The 22205-nt window shown below is 36.7% G+C and overlaps 1 protein-coding gene across 11 annotated transcripts in view; it reads left to right on the top strand.

The window, feature by feature from the left end:
- The window catches only part of COL14A1 (collagen type XIV alpha 1 chain), a 117743-nt gene that overhangs the window by 80839 nt on the left and 14699 nt on the right, over positions 1-22205 (top strand). For all 11 annotated transcript variants that reach the window (XM_071553916.1, XM_071553918.1, XM_071553917.1 and 8 more), the window contains 9 exons: positions 1953-2095; positions 2960-3069; positions 4740-4898; positions 8825-8902; positions 9174-9260; positions 13951-14004; positions 14415-14510; positions 15751-15804; positions 16252-16305. In XM_071553916.1, the coding sequence (XP_071410017.1) occupies positions 1953-2095; positions 2960-3069; positions 4740-4898; positions 8825-8902; positions 9174-9260; positions 13951-14004; positions 14415-14510; positions 15751-15804; positions 16252-16305 (835 nt within the window). The remainder of the gene's footprint in view (positions 1-1952; positions 2096-2959; positions 3070-4739; positions 4899-8824; positions 8903-9173; positions 9261-13950; positions 14005-14414; positions 14511-15750; positions 15805-16251; positions 16306-22205) is intronic.

The following is a 22205-nucleotide window of genomic DNA, read 5'->3' as shown; positions in this document are numbered from 1 at the left end:
AGATTCCAGTATGTAGTACTTTGTGAAAGATGCCTCTGGAATGCAAGTTGAAGTCTCATGGAGTTCAGAATGTCTTTGAAGTGGGGGTCAGGATGAGAACCTGCTTTAGCTGTCTTCAGTCACTTTTACTTCTGTCTATTCCCTTTGTTGGTTACAATGGAAAATTATTCTCCTATGATGAAGTGAGTCTGTGTGAACACCATCTAATACCTTGCTGGGAGGCAGGACAGATTTCGGTCTCAAGGACTGTTTTTATGGGAGAGTTATGGAGGAGGCAATGAGGAATCCTCCCATTGAACTCTTACAGTCATTCCTCAGAGAGGAAGTGATGGAAACTCTTTGTTTCATCTATGAATAGTGTGTATGTTGTGTTTGGTTCCTCTCAGTCCAGTCCCCCACTTAGTATTAAGTGGCATCAGAGAAAAGCAGTGGATCTGCTGGATTACACATGGGAAGATGTAACTACAAGTACTCTTTAGCTAAGATAAATGAGAGAGACAAACAGTAAGAAATTACTTTGAAGGTTTATAAGATATCATCTTAGTCCTTCTGTGTGATTGTTGTGCTGTCTCCCAGTTGGAACTATACTTCTGGGGGCTCTTTCACATTCTCCATGTTTTGTTTCCTCCTGGGCTTACATGGACTGAGATGTCAAGGGATTAGCATTTCTCACTTCTCTTTACCTTTCTAATTCTTTCTAATCACATCTGCTGCATTTATATGCTGTTCTCTAGCTGCCACCCCAGCGCAGTCTTACTGCTTGATAGGCTTTCACTCCTTTTCATGGTTCAGAGAACACCTTAGTCTTGATGATCTACAGGTATGTCTGATTAATACCACTTGGCTTTGTTTTTTCATTTATGCACTGAATGCCATTAATGTTATTCTCCATTTTGAGCTCTGAATCCCCAAGTTTTGTGTTTGACTCACCCTGCTTATTGAATTGTCTTTCATTCTTCTACAACGAACACACTATAAGACTTTTTTTTCCTACCTATTGAGCTCTCTCTTTTTCTCTTTGGGCAGTGTAACATCACATTTGATCATATACTGTCTCTGTGCAGAATATATTGATTGTATATCACATTTAAATCCCTTTTCAACATGATTCATATCTATACATCTTATATGTTTCAAAAGCACTGTAGAAGGAATGGGTCATATTTGGAAAAAAGAAACTGAGTAACCTCTTCCTACTTCTTTCAGATCCCTTTTAAAATACAGTCAGTTGTCTCAGACACTAGTCAAAGTGTCCCACTTTAGGATTTGACAAGAAAAGCTAAAATTAAATTGGAATTACTAAAGAATGAATTTTTGGAAATTACATAAAATAACATACTTCTTTTATATCATAAACGTCTTCTCTCTTTTGCAAAAATTCTGGGAAACCAGAATGTTTTTCTGTATGTGATCTGTTTTGACTTCCTTTTCTTATGTATTGACTCTGAAATGTGGAAACTCCTTTCCCTGTATTTTATAAAGCTTCCTGTAACAATCTATCACTTCTGATTTTAATAAATTTGTCATGGTTTGATGACAAAGGACATGTCTATTGAGGTTGCTCTTCCAAGCCATTTCCATTTTCATTGTCTGTTAAATCAGACAATTGCAAAGGTCTTGAGAGTATCTACTATTTTCAAAAGCTTTTAATATAATTAATTTTAGCTTTACTTCCAATAGCTGATTTGGTCTTCAAATTAAAAAAAAAGGGTTAAAAATTAGGGAAAATTTTTTGAAATTTCGAGGGAACCTGTGACTTCTCCTTTCTTCAAAGTATTCTTTTAGTTGTTATCAAGTTGAGTGGATTTTGTAAATACTTATTCATATAACTACTCAGTCTTGACTTCTAAAGAAATATACAGCGTAATAAAAAGTATGTCAGGTGAACATCTGATGAGTAAATCACCTGATTTAATGTTGCTTCAGTTTAAAAGACATAATTTCTCTTACAGGTATTTGCATCCTGAAGGTCTCCCTTCTGATTACACCATCACGTTTCTCTTTCGTATTCTCCCTGACACACCTGAGGAGCCATTTGCTCTTTGGGAGATTCTGAATGAAGCATATGAACCATTGGTTGGAGTTATTTTAGATAGTATGTATTTTGTGTTCTATTAGTGACTTTAACTGTATAAATAATTCATTCTGTGTCTAGATTTATTGTTGCTGATGTTTCAATCTGCTGCAAAAAACCCCGCCCAAATCTGGAAGGTGGTAGTCTCTAATGCTTGGTTTTTAAATTTAATTTAACTGAGTTTAATTTGGAGTTAGAGTAAAATTTTGGGTTAACTGCTTTAAAATGAGACGAATGGTGCTGAAATCCAAGGAGCTGTACTGGATGTAATTTGATGTGAGGTACTAATTTGCTTTTGAAATTTCTAGTGTCCTGAATCTGATTCTAATTGAGTCTGTTTTGATACATGCCAGTGGTATGCAAAGTACAGTGTACTCAGAGGCAATGCAGTCTGGTGGAGAGCAGACAAGTCATGAACCATTGATGGCTCTTCCCCTCTACTTGATTTGACTTCTACAACTGTAAAACAGGGTTTATAATTTAGAAGGATTCCATATTTACTGTTGAAAAGATGAAGATTCTCTGATAGCTGTTCTTCATAGCTGCCAGTCCGTCACCTTGAAATAGGTGGGAATTAGGCACTTAGCTAGCTTGAGATGGGTTTTTCTTGTCCAAGTCCCACAAAGAAGTAGTGGGAGAGTAGGACCAGGCAGACATGAGTGAGATAGACTCACAACTATTAGCCCATCCTTCCTGCCAAACCAGGAAACAGCATTGCTCAGATATAACTTGTTACTTCCAGGTCAGTATATCACTTACAAATGTGTTTCACTAACGTTTGAGCTGTCATCTTTGCTGTGCTTTGTTGAAAACAAAATTGACTCTTCCAAATCTTGTATCAGGCTTTTTCTTTAACACAGAGCACCTAATTTCTGTCTCACACAGATGGTGGTAAAACTCTGACTTTCTTTAACTATGACTACAAAGGAGATTTTCAAACTGTGACTTTTGAAGGTCCTGAAATAAGGAAGATATTTTATGGGAGTTTTCATAAGGTGAGTAATGATAATAGGGAAAAAGAGCACTTTGAATGAAGGTCTGGGAGTTTCTCATGCTTTGAAATCATCTTCCATGAGGTAAACTGGAGCCAAAAGAAGTGTATTTTGCGTGACCTACCTTACTGTCATAAATCTCTGCAATATTGGGTTAATGTTAAACAAATCATGGTTTTTATCATGAAGCTGATGTGTTCAATTTTCATCTCATGTTTTGTGCCTTTATTTCAGAGTTCATTTAAAAACACTTGCCTTGAAAAGTAATTTAGAAATAAGTAGACATTTCCTTTTAAGATTTGGTTTGTCAGTGTCATTCAAAATAAATATGTCAAGCAAAAAAAATCATGTTTTCATCACAGTTATTATTTTTAAACATGTTTTAAGGGCTATGCCATACTGAACTTTTCTTGGCTGTTAGAGGACTTGTAATATCCTTTCTGAAAGCAGGTGGAGTAGTGCTGGGATTGTAGCACATATTTGTTGTGAGGGGTGCTTTTGTTGTTCATTTCTATTCCTGATGTTTCTACCCTTCCTAAACCAACCAACCAAACCAACCAACCAACAAACCAACCAAAAAAACAACAAACCTGAATTAGGGGATAGTATTTAGAGTTTAGCTTTTCTGTAATTCCTTTTCAGTCAGTGAAGCAAGAAAGGGAAGGTGGGTCTGAGTCTCTTAACTTGTGGTTTGGAGGAATATATGAGGCTCTAGCAAATTCTCCTCTTGAGCATTTTTCTGAGTTTTGAATGATGACTCTTGTAACACATGAGTTTGAAAGGCGCAAGTAAAGCAGATTCTTGGTAACTTTTCAGTGATTTAGTTACAGCCAAGCCCTCAGCAAAGCAGCTACAGGACGACTCATGGCATTTTCTCACCTTGGGCTCCCAACTTGTAGTGCAGTGATATAGGGAAGGTACCACATTTCTACATGCTCTTCATTTGGTCTTCTGCCACTCCAACCCCCCTGAAATTGTTCTCTCCTTTGCTTAGCTGAGAGTTTGCTGGTGACAGGACAATTGTAGGTAGTCCTCCCCACTGGGAGTGTCTTTGCTGCATCACAGTGTGATCAAGGCAGAAGGAAGGAACTTGATCTCTGTGCTCTGCTTTTCTGTACTGCATTTGATGTGTTTTGATTTTTTTCAGCGTAAAAACTTCACTATGACAACTTTTACTGTGTGGTTGATGTTTAGTTTACAAACTAAATTTTACAACTTGCTTTTGGCTTATGCAAGTGGCTGGCTATAAAGGATGTATTGGTGAAATCCAGTGCTCTATAGCAGGATCCTACAAGGTCCAGAAATTATTAATGACCACATAAATCAAGATTTCTATGGGATCTGAGTTGTGTATGAGCATTGTGTAGATCTTTTGTCGGGGATAAATTATTTTCTTAATGAATAAATTATGTTAAGTTGACAATTTCTATGCAGATATTCCCTAAGTAGAAAAATAAGCTAAATTCCTTAAGCAGATTAGAATCACAGACTAATTTAGGTTGGAAGGGACCTCTAGAGGTCATGTAGGTTATTTGCTATGAATTATTGTATGGGTTTCATTAGCAAATACTGCTTTAGGAGCTCATTTCAAAAAATGCCTCCCTTTTCCCAGGAAATAGCACATATATCCCATATGCTACTTTGAATGTTAAAACATCTTTTCTTTTGCTTAGTTGCATGTTGTTATCAGCAAGACTACAGCCAAGATAATTATTGACTGCAAGCAAGTTAGTGAGAAGACCATTAATGCAGCAGGGAACATTAGTTCTGATGGCATAGAAGTGCTGGGGAGAATGGTGAGATCCAGAGGACCAAGAGACAACTCTGCACCAGTGAGTGGAACAACAATTCTTTAAAACATTTAAAATCTCCTAAAAAACAACTGTTTGAGATCACTGCAGTTAGTTTTAAATTGAAGCAAAGTTAACTCATTTTTAAGTTCCAACATTTCAGAAATTCCACAGAAGTCTGCAATAGTTGTCACTTGGGCAAATAAGAAATGAAATCATAAGATCATCATTGTTCAAATGTTATTCTCAAACACAGCTGATATATTCAGATATGACTTGTGTTCCAAATTTCTATACAGAGAGGAATACAATGCATAATTCCTTTGCTAGGAATCATTTAAATTTTTTTTGATTGATAACTATTCCCCATGTCTCTTATTCCCTTAGTCTCTGTTTGCCCCCTAGCTCACTGTCTGTTCATTGAACAATTGAACTGGTTTGGCACAGATGGTCCCCAAAAGCTCCCATCTTAACATATCCAGGCCTTGTATAATATAAACAATTTTAAACATGAAAGATGTCCCCTAAAAGTTTAAGTACTTTTTCATTCCTCTGAAATTATTCTCCTAGAAGCAGTAATTGATTATTCTTTTTGCATGACAACCAATGGGAGTCTTCCCATTTTGTTTCAGATGTCTTAAAGAAGATTTGTTTGGGATTTTTGACTTTTTTGTTGTTGTTGTTGTTGTGTAATACTGTGGGCTACTTTTCTTTGAACTTTCTTGACCCTAGAATGAGGTTAGCAGAGAATCGGAACCTTGAACTCAAGGCTTGATTTGAATAGGAATGAAGTTTCAAAAAATGTCTTTACTTGCTACTATATGAAAACTCTTGTTTAGTGAAAAATAAGCCCTTATATCTCTGTACAAAAAAAGAGCTTTTAGGCCTCAAACTTAATGGATAATAATTATATGAAGTCTGTAAAGACAATTACATAGAGAAACCCTTGTAATCACATTCCAATAGAAACAGAAAAGGGCAAACAGGAAATCTTGGAATTAGAGAAGGCTTTGTAAAGAAGTGGAAAGAAATGGTGTCTTTTGTTAGAACCTAAGAATCTATAAAAGAAAAGTCAGACTGCCCACTCACTGAAAAATTTGATTTTGTTCAAATGAACTGTAAAACTCATGTAAGACTAAAAATATGTAGCTGAAGATGAAAATTCTTTATAGCAGTGGTCAGCTGTCTTTAGGTATTACCACATGTACCAAATTACAAACAAGTTAAGAAAGCATCCAAATACAATTCTTTAAAGTCTCCATTCTGCACCATTTATTAATTCTGAGTAGAACTTCTGTGAATAGTCGTATTTAAGGCATGAGTGTGTTGGTTTCCTACTTCAAAAACTGAGGGACATCAGGGAACTCTAGTAGGAGGCAGGATAGATGTTCTTCTCACAACAGGTAGTAGATCTCTTAGTTTTAGAGATGCTTATTACATAAAATAAAAACAAGGAGGTAGTTATTTTGAAATAAAATTGTGGATGTTTTGTTCTAACTGTATTCACACGGAACAGGTTAGCATTGTTGGAATGTTTTTAGTCTATTTTTTAATTAAATGAATACAGTGCAATCACCTGGATTTTGCCAGACATTTCAATTTTGAGGGAATATAATTCTACTGGTGTTTTTTTTCCCAGAGATGCATATGGTGTCATCAGTAAAATGAACAAGCAGAAACAGCAATAGATAGGACAGAAAGGGGATTGTGCTAAAGGTGCTTAACCCTTTTAATGTGCCTGAGTAGTGAGGCCACTCTGGATTAGACAAGCCAGAGCCATGAAACCTGACTGTGACATGCAGCAAGTAATGTTTTTTACTCCTTCACTGGGATTTAATTGAAAGTCCAGCTTTAAAAGATTGTTTATTTGCAATTCACAAATTTTATTGATATTTCCTTCTCTTTTAAGTTTACCTTTTTTGCCTCCATATATCTGTACCGTTAAAAGTAATGTCTAATGTCGTCTGCTGTTGAAAAATCTTTGCAGAGCTGTAGTCTTGTTACATGAGGACAGTTAGACTTCTCCATCCTACTGATTCTGCTTGGAGGGCTGGATATTTAGAGAGCAAAATCACTACGAATACAGAGAATTATAAATAATTCTTTAGCAGTAGCAAAGAAAGCTTTGGTTTTTTATTTAGCTTGAGTCAGGGCAACCCACATAATATTTTAGAATAAGAATATCAAGTCATTCAACATTTGGTTAGTGAATACAGCAATTCAGAAAATGTCTGTTTGCTCTTTAATTTACAGCAACATATTTTATTGCTATGGATCTCCAGATTGTCTAGTCCAGACAAAATGAATGCATGTACATGCCTGTGTAGGACTGTATAAATTTAGCCAATACTATCAGCCTGCCATTGTTCAGGATAACAGAATAGCTTGGGATGGACTGGATCGTGGGAAAAAATGGCACTACAACTTAACTTCTGAACCTAAGCTGCTTTCTGCACAGCCAGCTCTGGTGCTGCACCCCTTTCTGGCATGTCTTACTTGCTTAAGTGCAGCACTGGGCAAATGCCCAGGGTCATTCTGAGTTCCAGAGCAGTGTGTTCCTGTGTGTTCACTGCTGTGCACAAGCTATCGAGTCTTCCTGAGGTGGATAGCTTAGGGCTGTGTAGCAAAGATGGAGGCATCTAAGTGGCTCCATGTGGGGCCAGCTTACATTTGACACAGCCAGGGACACAGACTTGCTGGGCTCAGGGTGAATCTCTGTGGAGCCAAACCAAGGGTTCAAAAGCCACTTTAATGCTGTACTTCTGCTGTCTGAGACATTTAGCATGGAGGCAGCTCGTGTGTGTCTGCATCTGTAGTACAGCAAATCTACAAACCAGCTAATCTGCTTGTCAGGTGAGAAGAATGTCTATTTATGTGAAAGTGTGCCTTTATTCAAAATATAGTTATTGACCTATATAAGAGAAAGAACGTGGCAAAACCAAAGGTGCACATATGTAGTTCATTTTAACAGATTTAGAAACAGTGCAGTTTTAAGAAATCTTTAAATTCATTCCTTTGTTCTAGTCTTAAAATAATGCCACTTGAAATAATAATGGGAGCAAAACCAAGCAAAGTTCTATCTCTAGCAGCTCCTCGAATTTTTTAACATATGGGGTTAATTTAATGGGATGTTCTGTTCCATTCCCCTCTCCCATTCAATATGCACATAAACAAGGCATGGAAAAAGAATAGAAATAGTAACAGAAGCTTCACCTCTCCAGACCCTTTTGTTCAGTCAAGGCTGTAAAGGAGACAATTGATTTTACCATTGAGTCCTACTTAGTATATTGTTTCTGTCACTATTTTTAGCAAATGTGTGTGTTCTTGTAGATTAAATTCTTGTCCACACCATGTTCCCAGACCTGTGATGAGAATTTTCTTTTCTACCCAATGTTGTTTCATGCTGAACAAGCTTTTCACCATCGTTAAACTATCATTGCCGGGGAATAATATAGATAGGAAAGGACATATTCTAAAGTTAAATTAAACTGGGGAAAATTATAAATACTATTTGTGTCTCAGCTCCAGCATAAGTACTAGGCGAGATTGTCCCAGATAAAATCTGGTTGGCAGACCAGTGGGTTAAGAGAAATTACTCAGTTTTGAGAAGCAAGCTCTCTTTTGTCTGACTCTTGATGCCTCCTTTCCAGAAAAACCCATACTGGGAAGCACCATTGGGCAATATCAGGAATTTAATCAAGGAGAGGGGGATAATGCAACAAATCTGTGCAGCATTTAACTTTGAACAGTTCGCTCAATTTGTGTAATGTCTGATATTTCAGATGACTTGGTTAGAACACACATTTAGTAAAAGCAATGGATTTACCATTTAAATGAGGTATTTGTGTCTCATTGCTCAAAGTCAGTAGCCTTTGCTCTGTCTAATCTGAACGCATAAATCAAGGTAGCTTTGCTTCCTGATTTTACACCTGACAGTTGTCTTGTACCTCACCCTTGTTTTGAAACAGCTGCAGTTACAGATGTTTGACATTGTTTGTGCTACCTCATGGGCCAATCGAGACAAATGCTGTGAGCTTCCTGGCTTGGTAAGAAACCTCTTTCATTAACTGTAGAATTTACCTTTTACTTTCCCCTTAACTGAGGCAGATGTTTTAATGGAAATGGATGATTAAGTGTTTTCAAAAAAAGCCCAGTTCTGCTTGGCCTATTTGTCCCATTGAAAGGCTATGAGATATATGTTTCTAAATCAAGTAGGTGCTTTTGAGGCACTCACACAATACTTTGTCTTAGAGTCACAAAATCCCTAACTTCTGAAATTTTGGACATCATTCTTCTCCTATTTTAATCTTTCCTTAGAGAGATGAGGAAAACTGTCCTGCCCTTCCTCATGCTTGTTCCTGTTCAGAAGCCAATAAAGGTCCTCTTGGACCTCCTGGGCCACCGGTAAGGTTTTGTTTATGTTTTTAGTGAACTGTACAAAATAGTCCACTGGCCACATTTGTTCCAAAACATGTGAATATACTGCCATTGTAAAACTAGTAAAGTTAAATTGGGATTTTAGGTGTTTTTAAAGATAATTAGATTCAGTTTATAGCAAAGGTGCCAAGTATTATGCTGTAAAAAGCCTTTTACTCAGTAAGTCAGTCAAAATTTTGATGGTTTAATCAAGACTTGAAGCAGTTGGGTATTATTCAGACTTCCAGCCTTTCTGTAATATATGCGTATTAAATGCAGCTTGGAGTTTAGCTTTTGAAACGCTCAGTTTACAGTATTCTTATAAATTAAAGATTTGGGGTATGACAATGCTACTTGTGTGATATGTAATGGAAGAAGAATTTTCTGTCTTAAATGCCTAAGTACAATATTTATTGGAAAGCACAACTGAAAGTGTAGGTCCTTCTGAGACCTCCTAGAGGCAGAGACACAAAAGCCCTGAGGGGAAGAGGGGGTGAAATGATTTGCCTTCTTTGGTGAAAGCTGAATTAATTTTTTTTCCAACTTGCAAGTGTATGCTGAAATGCACACTGGCACAACTTCTACCTTTACTTTGTGATGTTCTTTTGATAGCACTCTTGAAGTATTTACTGTTAAGTTATATCTAAGTTCCTCGAGTAACCTGGAACTAGATAGTCTCTTCTTGATGACAGTTATTTCGCTTTCTTTCCATCTCAGTGCAGTATCTTAGAAATACAGAATAAATCTCCTTTCTCTTTACTGACTTTGTGAAACCTCAAACCATGTATAAGACATGGAGATACAGGTCACTAAATTTTGAGGACTCAATCTCACATCCTAAGGCTGATTTTTATAAATTTAGAAAAGTTGCGGGCTCTGTTTGCAGTGGTCTGTTATTGGTTTGGTTTAACAAGAATCTTAACTAAGATATTTGTAGAATGATCATGTTGTTTTTTCTTTTACAACTAATTTATTAATTCTGATTGGCATCTTTGGGCATCTTTGCTAAGTTAGTTTGAGATGAGACTCACATGTGAAAAGTTTGAACTGTGTGTTTCTCTGCTCAAACTGCGTCCTGTGTCCTCTAAGGGCATGTTTTGAAATGAAAGAGCCAGTGAAGAAAATGTTTCTGAAAATGTTAAAGTACACAAATTACATGAAATACGTCTTTAACAACAAAATTAACTTGCATATAAAGCATTCATTTGGTTGATCCTAGCAGACATTAATCCTACTACCAATTCAGAGATTAGTCTTTCTGCAAGAACTGTTCTTCAAGCTCTGGTACGAAAACCTGAAAAGAAATTCAGGAGAAAATTCACTGAAAAGGTGTGTCTTGAACAAGGAGAAATTATTCTGTTTTCCTGTTTAAATACAGGTTATAAATCAAGTATGGATTAAAGTTTTGATTTCTCTATCTTTGCATCCAATTTGTGTTCTGCGAAAAAGACAGTGAGATAATTCACATAAAAATGCCGCTGAAATTGAGTAATTTGACCACATTTCACAATAAAATGAAAAATGTATGAAAATTGTTTGACTGGAAGGATATGTATAACTATAATTCAAAAGATCTATGGATCAGGAATTGCTAAAGCTTAACCCAGCAGTGAAGTAACATACTTCTATATATTCCTTTCAGGATTCACAATGTTTTGAGTAGCATAGTGCCATGCAAGACTAGGCTTAAAATCAAGCAGAAAAATCACGGCCAGGGCAGGCAAATAAGTGATTTTGGAACTCAGCCTTTTTTAAGTGATGCCTTTTTGCCAGACAGTTAGGTGGCTTAACTCTGGAAAAAACAGAAGTACAAGGCCTAAGAAAAAGCAGAGCAAAAGAATAAAGTCAGCGTTCATCTCTGTGCCAACCAAAAGTCAGAAAGTCACATGTGCTATGTCTGGTCAATAGTGCTCCAAGTCATTAAAATGTCATGTGACTTCTCTCTAAGCCAAGTATTTTTCTGTTTAAGACATCAGGATTCTACCATGTAGCCATATTAGGCTAAAAAGACTTCAAATAAAAGGCTTCCATTTGTTTGGGTTAGTAACTCTGGAAAGATTTTTTAGGCTTTTAGGAAACAGGTTGTTTTGGGTAAGACAAAGTGTAGTTTAGAGTTAAGATTATCTGTCAATTTTAACTGTTGGGATACTGTTTTTATGACTTCATCTTTGCCAGAATTTGATCCTACTGTCTGAAGTTCCCAACACAAAGTAAAAATAAGGTATCACACAAAACCAGTGCCTCCATTTATAAAGAGTGCTGTGGAAGTGAAGAAGGTGAAATAGATAAAAATATTGGAGGATTGCAGAAGTTTAATTCCAAGAAAAAGTTTTCAGTACTTCATAGGTTTTGACAATTAAAAAGAAATATGGAGGTGTCTTGATAACAGTTGATTAAGAGCTGTTTCTGGGGGAAAGCACTGGAACTAAGAAGTTATTTAAATAGGGGAAAAGGCATAACAGGAATTTTCGGCTAGAAGTGGCAGAAGAAGTGAAAAATCTGAAATTAGTCACACAAGCTTAGTAGTGCTGAGGAATAACCACCAAAACAAACTTATGAGAAAAAAGAGGGGGACTCTTCTGATGTTTTTATCTTAAATGAATGCTTTTCCAGAACTTGTGCTTTTACCAAGCAAAGGTTACTGGGTTCAACACATGGATAAATGTACTTCAGCATGAATCTGAAAGCATATGATTTAGTGTCTCAGCATCAGGCTGTTTTTAAGTATATATTCTTAGTAAAAATGCAGTCTGTTTCTGAGAACAAAATGGGAGAAAACTATGATTTTATGTTAAAAAGTTGTGGTTATTGTGCTGAGGAATTTTTAATCTCGGAGAGAGCAATCTCAGGAGAAAGGCAGAGGCAGGAGAAGGGACAGAGTGAGCTATGGGCTGGAATGCAGAAAGACGAGTATCTGGAATTTTGGAACTGGCAGTTGGAACGTGGTTCTTTAGAGAGCATGGGATGAGATTTTGGGGTCAGAGTTGGCTATGGTGGAATGGGTGGTGGCCACTGAGCTGTGAGATGGAAGCAGAAGACTGAGGAAGCTGAGAGGGGTCGTGAAAAACTGCTATATGATCACACATTATGAAGACCATGTCATGATACCTTTACTGAAGAGCAAGAGTACCATGGTATTTCCAAAGATTTCTGTTATTTGCACTGCTATTTAAAGTCTCTTAAATACTACAAACAAGCAAATTTTCTATTTTTGTCTCTTTAATTTAACTGCTGTTATTTTTCTAAGTACTTATTGTAGCCTCTATAGAATGTTATTCAGTTATGGTATCTAGTTGCACAAGATCATTTTTGAGTACTAAGAAAGGTAGAATACCTGTAAAGCTCATATTCCAATAGATTAAGCTACATACACAGGTAGGGGAAGGGGTGAATTGATACAAAAAAAAAAGAGAAAAAGAAATATTTATGCTGTCCTAGAACAGAAAGCACATGCAGCATGTTTTTGGAAAACACATTCATGGCAGCCATCCATAGATATATGCTACTCCAGTGTCTCAGATGATACTAATAAAAAAGGCAACTGTTGGTTAATAAATGATGAACAGATGTAGGCATTATTGAAGAAAGCAAAAAAAGAGAAAAATGGCCAAAAGAGCCTTTTACCTAAGAGTAGCTCTAAATTAAACCATGGCAGGTCTAGTAGGTGCTGAAGTTGTCCTTGCTGAAATGTATTCCTGAGTCATTTGAATCACAGAATTACAGAACTTTCTAGGTTGGAAAAGACCCTTAAAATGACTGAGTCCAACAATTAACAGCACTGCCAAGTTCACACACTAAACTATGTCCCTAACTGCCACATCTACACATCTTTTAAATACCTCCAGGGATGGCAACACCACTTTCCTGGGCAATCTGTTCCAATTCTTGACAACCCTTTCCATGAAGAAATTTTTCCCAATATCCAGTCTAAACCTCCCCTGGTGCAACTTGAGGCCATTTCCTCATGTTTTGTCACTTTTTATCTGGGAACAGAGACCGACCCCCACCTGGCTACACCCTTCTTTCAGGCAGTTGTAGTGTGATAAGGTTCCCCCCGTGCCTCCTTTTCTTCAGGCTAAACTCCTCCAGTTCCCTCAGCTGCTCCTCATCAGACTTGTGCTCCAGACCCTTCCCCAGCTCTGTTGCCCTTTTCTGGACACACTCCAGCACCTCAGTGTCCTTGTAGTGAGAGGCCCAGAACTGAATACGGGGTTTGAGGTGCAGCCTCATCAGTGCCAAGTACAGAGGGACAATCACTGCCCTGGCCCACACTGTTTTTGATACGAGCCAGAATGCTCTTGGCCTTTTTGGAAATTCAGCATGTAGCAATAAGATTCTGGTGAGAACAGACATATGTGCAGGAGGTTTCAGCAACTGGAAGGGAACCCGTGACCACATTTCCATCCATACTGTAGCTTTCAGTGTTATTTTGATGCTTATGTGGTGTGCATTCTTGGCTCTAGAAAGTAGTCACATCTGTGTTTAAATCTGTTCCTGTGTATGGCCATACTTCAGTATGTTCTCAGTTTAATTACCCCAGTGGAGGGATATTGACAGGATATTTACTGATTCTTGAACACTGATTCAGAAACAGGAAAAAAACTGTTTGGGCTTCTCTGGATTTAATTTTTATTTGAGACATTTGGTTTTCAGTGAATGCTGTGCTTGTGCTTCACAGGGTGGTCCAGGTGTCAGAGGTGCCAAAGGTCATCGTGGTGATCCAGGTCCAAAGGTACTTTGTACAGCACTCTACATTTGATCGATGCACAGGTTCTTGGTTTATCTCTGCTGCATGTAAGCCTTGAAATGAATTCCAGATTGTCTCTTATTTTGTTGAGGAAAAAGCGTAGTGAAATGCCATTGGCATTTGGTGTGGCTTTTTTAAACAATTGCCTGTTCTGTTTGTTCCTTTGTAAAGATATAAAATTCAGAATGCTGCTTTCACAGCATAGATCATCTTTTTTTTTTTTTTTTTTTAGTATTTATAAAGGAACCAGGCAGTTTTAAATTGAACCCTAACTGCTCAATCACATGTTAACTCATATTTCAGATGTTTTTGAGTCTATTGGTATTTAATTCTTCAGACAGAAGCTGCCTTTGTCCATATGATAAGAGTTTAACTTATGTCCTGTGCTACTTTAGGGACCAGATGGACCTCGAGGTGAAATTGGTGTTCCTGGACCTCAAGGACCTCCAGGACCACAAGGACCCAGTGGACTTTCTATTCAAGGGCTTCCAGTGAGACTTAAAAAATCAATAGGCTTCTTTCCTTTGATATTTTAAACTGCAAATTTCTTAGACTAGACTGAAATAGCTTTTGGTGTTGTGATCAGAATCTGAATTTCAATATTTGAGGTGAAATCACAGGTGTGGGTTTGACCTGTAGTGAATGTGGGTTAAATGCCAATATTTCTGGGTTTTTATTTGGATACAAACTTTTAGTCAGCTGAAAGTATGTGATCACAGGTTCAGTATGACCTGGGTATTAGCATCCAAGCCTGGAAACAAGTGAAAAAAAATGCAGTGAGGGTTGTACCATGGCACCAAACCAAAATGTTAATATTTTATATTTTTCTGTTTGAGGTATTGCTCATTGTGGATCAGTTCTAACTTGAAAGGTATACCCAAGCAAGAACACCATATTCTCTGCCAAAATTACGCAATAATATTCTTTACATTACAAAATCTGTTATAAGAGAAGGTGATTAGGCCTGGAGCTTGCAATGTTGTTGTGAAATATGTCACAGAATTTCATCATAAAGAAACATCGGTAGACTAATGACCCAGCAGCACTTATCTTGTTTCATATACTTCTCAGTAGATGGGTACACATAAGCCTTGAAAAGTAGAAGATACACATCTTTTTCTTCTAGATTTTTAAAAATGCTTATCACATTATAATACACTTCTTTTTATCCAGTCCATGTGATACTGCTGTACAGCATAATGATTTACCAACACTGTATATTCTTGATGATGCTGCCATCAAAGAATAATACAGAATACTTTAATTATAAGAATAGTTATTTCAAAGAGAAATTGTTTCTGTGTTAAATGTAATTAGTTTATTATCCATAAAAGTATATTTTTGTCATACATATGTAGACAGAAACATGTCCTGTTTCCATAGAAAATCCTTGGTTTCATCATTATAGGAAATACTTCTGAGGCATGAAGTGAAACAGATTCCTTCAAAGACAAAAGAAAATTGCTACCATGCTGTGTAACATAATGGCTATAGCTTTGTCATGTTAATTATGAAGTCTTTTAAAATGAGTTTTATTTTCTATATTTTATATTCTTCATTCACAGTTTTGCAAATAAGAGTCTCAGTGTTTGCTTTCAGTAGGAAAAAAATCTGGGTTTTTTTTTTTTTTGGTTGCTTTGTTGTTTTTTTCTAAAGAAAGTGAAAGGAACTGTTAAAAAATAGACAAGTAACCATATATTTGTTTTACTATGTGTGATTCCTAATTTGCAGGGGCCACCAGGTGAAAAGGGAGAGAAGGGAGATCTTGGTTTTCCTGGCCTGCAGGTATTCCCTAAGTTATTGTCTGACCTGTCACTTACTGAGTTTGAATGTTGAATTGACATCACTGTGAGTTTAGGGCACGTATTCCAAACCTCTAAGAAATGTGTTGTTGGGGTGAATTTGAACAGAGCTTTAGAAAGAGAAGGAATCTTGGGTATGCTGATGTGCAGTGACCAATTCATTTGGGGCCTGAGGAACTGGTTACTTTCTTGTTTAACACTGAGATCACATCTCTCTAGACTCAAAGCCTGTGCATTTTAACTGTCTGTTTACTTATGTCTCATTTCACAGAAATATCTTCTTTACTGAATCTCTTTGGTGGCCCCACCCTTTATTGAACACCCTAGTGCCATTTATCCAAAAGCGTGTCATACAGTTTCACTGAAAAATTATTTAGTTGGATTCTATTAATTTGACCCCTTCACTTGCTCTCCCCCTTATTATGCTTAGGGTGTTCCAGGAGCATCCGGTTCACCTGGAAGAGATGGAGCTCAAGGTCAAAGGGTAAGGTAGAATGAATTATGTTTTACATGTGTTTTATTTCCATTCTATAATGGGTATGTTTCCCAGCATGGTTGATTTACTATAATTTATGTCACCTCTATCATTTCTGGAGACCACATCTCTGTGCCAGTCAGCACCACAGTCAGAGGCAGGGCGGATATTCTTCCATCTGGTAGATGAGGGTTGAGAAATACCAGAGTAGTGATGGGAACCAACCACAGTGGCTGTGCTTAATGCTTTAGATAAGAGTAGATGTCACTTGTGTTCAGCACTGCCAATTAGTCTCTTTACTTACATGCTTAACATTAGGTGGTTGTTAAATGGTACATAATTAGTAAGCATTAATTTAAATTAGCTATCTAGCTAATTAACAAGTAACAGAGTCAACAACAAGGAAATTTAATATTAAATATAAAACAATACCTCTAGAAACTGTTGTCATGAGGAAAAGGTGAAGGTAAAGAATAATACCAAAATTTAGTCAACATTATTCTGTTCCTGGTAAAGCAACTGAATATACTTACTGTCTGTCTAGGAGCCAATTAAAAAAAATCACATTCATTTGTGAAGTTAAACATTTAATTCCTCCTCCTTGTCTCCTTGCAGAGACTTTTGTTTCATTATTAGTCAGGTACTGGAAGCTTATTGTTAACATAGTACTAGGTTGGTTTAAGTCTACAGCAGAAATTCATTATCAGTTTAACTTTTCAGTTTCATTTGAAAAAGATTTACATATTCATGGTACCTTTTTTTGGATATGTTGATGTTACTTGAACTTCAGAAAAATCTGGACCTTCTTTCATTTTCTAGCATAACCCTGAGACCTTTTTTTAAAAAAACCCATCCCTGTAGCAAAATTGAACTCACTATTATGAATTTAAACATTGGCATATCTTTATGTCTAGAAGTACTTCCGCTGAAGTTACTGTAAAATTTGGGTGATACATAGATTTTTTTTCCTCTAAAAATCAAAAAAAGAAAGTCGTTTTACTTAGATAAAGATTTACACAACATTATCATGAGACAAATAAACTAACTGGATGACTAGCCTTCTAATTTTCAATTAGATTGTGGTAAAATAAGAAGGTATATATATTCTTCTTTTTTCATTTACAGTACTGTGATGTCTTCTTTTGTTGTTATATGTTCTTTGGCTTCTTTTTGGTGGTATTGGAATATTTCCCCCTAAATATTGGAATATTTCTCCCTAAATTCCCTGAGCTTGGTGTCACCTCTTCATCTCCAGGTTAATAAAGACCTGGAGTCTGATGAACATTTGGGTTTTTGCCATGTTCTGTCTAGTCTTGGCCATGGACAAGTTAAGGTGACTTGATGTTAAACACTGCACATGTGAGTGGTATGTGCCTCCTCCCTCCACACTCCTGGCCATGAGGGACATCAAGGAGTCTGCAGTTCAAGGAAAAAAGAACTTTGTGTTTTTGTTATCCTGCAACTGAATTTATATTTAGCAATGGATTCTCTCAGACAGACCTTGATGTCAGGCAGCAGTTCAGAAGTGGTCTAGTGTTCCTACTTGTCAAGTCAGCAGGTTGTTGCAGAGAGATGATACTCCAGAGAAAAGCTGAAGAAGATTAGTGCAACAAAGGCTTTTGGTACAGCCTGGAAAGGTCATGTGGTGCTTTTCCTGTAGAATACCCCAGTGTTGTCTGTCAAAAGGTAGGGCAATTACATAAATTGACAGTTTTTATAGCTATGTTAATAATGCTTTGTTCATGTGTTCATTTTCTTCTGCTGTTAATCACAGGAGCTGGATAAACAGCCTAGAGCTCATAAAATTACGTCTCTTATTGTCTCTGTGCGACCCTTTTGCAATGTTGTCCTGCAGTAATTATTTCTATGGCAACAAATAATTATGTTATACTAATTTTATGCTGTTTAACTCATGTGATTCCTATGAAGTTATGACAACATAAAATTGCTTTTAATGGGTGAAGATTCAGACCAATTATTTCACCGCAGTCTCTTTGAAGATCCAGTGCTTGAGAAAGACATAACTTGGAAGGGCATAACTGCAGCAGCAAAGGGGAATGGAAAATTCCTGAGAAGTAAATTGCCTTTTTGTATAATGTTCCTTTTGTTGGGATTCCTCCTGTTAGCCAAAATGCCAAATTGTTTTCAACTATTATACTATTAGAACTGAGATTTTCTATGTTATTCTTAGCTTAGTTATCACTTCCTCTTTGGTAATTATTGATCATTTAAATATCTTAATTACAGTGATAGCAGTGCTGTAATGTACTTAAACAGATGGCTAAATCACACTGCTTTTAATGGGAGATAAGCATGGGAATGGTACTTAGTGGGAGAACTTTGCTGAACTGGGTATAATGATTAGGCTTATGAAGTCCTGGAATGAAGAGTGTTTTCTTCCAGTTGCTGGTAGTTGGAATCACTTCACTTTTACAGTTATTATCCCTTCCTTTTTGATTTCTGGTGTTCATACTTGCTGGTTTTATTTTTGCAATCAGTTGAGAAAAGTTTTTTCTTTTCTTGGTGTTGTAATTCAACACTTAGTCTGTAAAGTTGCTTTTTTGTATTTCTGAACTTCTGCTTTTGAGTCCCTGGTTTATTTGCTTTTTCTTGTGTTTTACTACCTCATGAAAAAATAGAATATCTTCCCTGTCAGTTGTGTGAATTCATACAAAGATCACTGTCATAATGACATACCCTCTCTATGAAAAATAGTGGGATGTAATGAGAACACTGTGTGAAGATTGAATCAGAGTAAAAAAACCCCAAACACATTTTATGATAATAAAGCAAACATTCTGAATACACATGATAGTATTTTATACCTGTCTGGTATCCAGTTTAAATCTACATCTCAGACTCCACACAAGTAAGAGTCCCCTCCTCTCTTATTCTCTTCCAGTTACAAAAGAATGTCATAAAAGATTTTATAAAATAGAAAATTACTATTTTTTTATGTCTGGAGCTGTGGTTGTTTGGTATCCTGTCTTGCTGCCCCGTATTTGTAGTTAGCAGTATAGAGAGGTTTTACTAAAAATAGCAGACTGTGTTTCTCCAACTCTCCCAAGCATTTAATGTTGAAAGATAGAGCTTACATTGCACCTGCAATGTATTCTGCTTTTTCTGGGTTAGGCAGTCATGGGTCCCAGGCTGCAAGGCTTTTTTAGAAGGGCCCCCAGTAAACTCTTTCAAGCCTGTGCTCAGTAGCTTCAATTAAGTTTTTGCCTGTATCTAGTCCTCCACAAGTTCTCTAAATAAATTCCAGGCTACTAAAATCTCAGGAGTTTATAATGATGTCAGCAGCAGTACTGACTTTATCAGACTTGAGATTTTACAGATGATTTTGGCAAATAAAATCCCTTATTAAAAAAAGAATCTGAGCTATACTATCTCTTCATAACTTTTATTTCATACCAGTAGCAAAGTATGTCTTGATTTGAGCTAACTTTGCAAAATAATAGACATCTTGATTCCAAGATCTACATCCTAGGTCACACATGAAAATCTGTGCCATCTTGCTCTTGGACATGCAGCTCCATGGGGGAGATTCAGTGGCTCTGTACAGAGTAATTTCTATCCTGGACATGACAGAGAGAAAGTGCTGTTGTACTATGTAATTCCTCCAATCATTCTCCTTGGAATAGAGATGGTTAACCAAAGAGGAGAATTCAATAAATGGGAGATTAAATAACATCTTTAAGGCTTCAGTGCTTGGAATACATCTTAGTGAATTCTCACAGTGCTCTATTTTCTTCTACATTACACACACGAAAAATAATGAGAGAAAGAGCCAGAAGAAATACATTCCCAGTCTTCCTGCCAATTTCCTGGTACTTACTAATCTCTGTGCACTACTCACAAGTTCAGAATGAGTGTCAGATCCATTCTGGCCATCAGATGGTCTGAGTAACATCATCCTCAAACCCTGCTGACAGCACAAACAAATATCTTTAGTCTTTTACCTGCATGAGAGAATAAGTATTGCCATACTCTTTCTAGAATGGGGCTTCACTTTGACTTCATTTATATGTAGCAATTTTCACATCTAGAAAATACAGTAGGAGTTGATTTTTTGTGGGTGAAACAGACACAATGCCAAGAGAAATAAACCTTAGGAGAATGGACAGGAGGTGATTCTTGAGCAGCCAAGACTAAGAACACTGCTCAGAATAAAGAAATTGTGAAATATATTCCAAGAAAATGGAATGTTGATCATACTGTTAATTCTACTCTTTGACTGGGATGGGAGAAGGGAGGGACGTACAGCATTATTTTTCTTTAGAAGGTTGTGTGAATCTACACTAGATCCTAGAAGCCATTGGAAAAGCCCTATATTTCCCTCCTCCTGGTTAAATTAAGCCCTTACAAGGGTTCAACCAGTTTTCATCCTGCTTTAAAACTGGTCAAAAATAAATATGGATTTTATATATTTGCTTTAAAAAGTAAAACATGGTTGTAAATATGAAAGTGTCAGTCTTCCTCAAGGTTTTATTTTAGGGACTTTTGTGTTATTATAAAAATGTGAATAACTATCATGGAGTTTTTCAAAACATTGTTCACAACTACACGCTTCTTCCAGAGAATATTAGAAACTCTATTTTATAATTTTCAATGCATTTCAAAGTTCCTTCCTTTTACCATTCTCTGTTTCCTGTAGGAATACTAGTTTTGGAGACTGAACACACTTTCCTTTGCAAATGTATTTGACCTAGGCTTGCAGCCTTTTTCTGTATATGTCTTAGAACTGCTGTGATAAAGTTACTGCTACTGTATTTCTATGCCACTTGGCTGTTACAGCTGCTTTAGTTCTTACTGTGATCGGGCAGCTGCTTTGGTCCTTGCAGTGTCAGGACCCATTTGGCTACACTGTGAAATGGGAAAGTATTTCCTTATCAAATCTAAGGATGCAGAGATGACATAATGTGAGTTGATTATGTGGCTTATTTTATCATCAAAATACCCTTCTGGTGGAATTTAAAAAAAACTTTCCCAAATAATATTCCCCAGCCAGTTTTTTAAGCCATATGATTGCATATTTGAATAACAGTTTCTGAATTATGAAAAGCATAAAACTATAATTCATGTTGCATTGAATACTAAAACTGTGTCAGAAATAATTATTCAGAAAAACAGTACAAACCAAAAGAGTTGTGAATTTTTCTTTTGAAGCTCTCTGAGATACTGAGGCCTGAAATGTTCTTTACTGTATGTCAGCATAAACACTTTCAAATCTTTCAGTAATAAACCAAACACTTTCCAGCATAAACCAAACTGGTTTTAAATCAGAGATAAGACTATATTTTTCCTTTTTAGGCTGTGTAGTAATTAAAGAATTGTCTTACCACCAGGCTGGTCAGAAACTCATGTGTTGTAGCATATGGACACAAAGTGTGCATTTTGCTTAATTTGCAAGAATACTTACTAATAGTGTATTTTCTTCTACATCTGGTCAGTTTCTTTTTTTCTTTTTTTTTTTCCCTGTGATTTGCTTGCTTTCCAGTTTTCAAGTTATCTTTAGTTTTTGGCTCCCATTTCTGGAAGCTCTGAGGCACGTTCATAATGTAAACCACATGAGCATTCCTGCTGCTTCCTAAATCAGGACCTCAGTGATAGCTCGTACATATGTACAGTATTGCTGGGCAGAGAGATCGACTCTCAGTTGCCATCTTTCAGCACTTCATCAGTGGGACTGTGAGTAGTTGCAACCAGAGAGAACAGATGTAGAAACATGACCTTGTGGTAGAGAGTTTTGACAGCAAACCTGCTCATTTATCTCCCTGCAGAAGCGCTCTAAGTTAAATTGAGTCAGAGGTGAAAATGGCCAGTATGAGGAATTTTGCATTGCTGCTTCTTATTTCAAAAGTATTGTGAGATTAGCTGGATTTTTTTTTTTAATATTGGTGACACTA

Source organism: Pithys albifrons, chromosome 4 (assembly GCF_047495875.1).
Source record: "Pithys albifrons albifrons isolate INPA30051 chromosome 4, PitAlb_v1, whole genome shotgun sequence".
NCBI lineage: Eukaryota > Metazoa > Chordata > Aves > Passeriformes > Thamnophilidae > Pithys > Pithys albifrons.
Note: the sequence above shows the minus strand (reverse complement) of the source record. Positions and strands in the feature narration are given on the sequence as shown.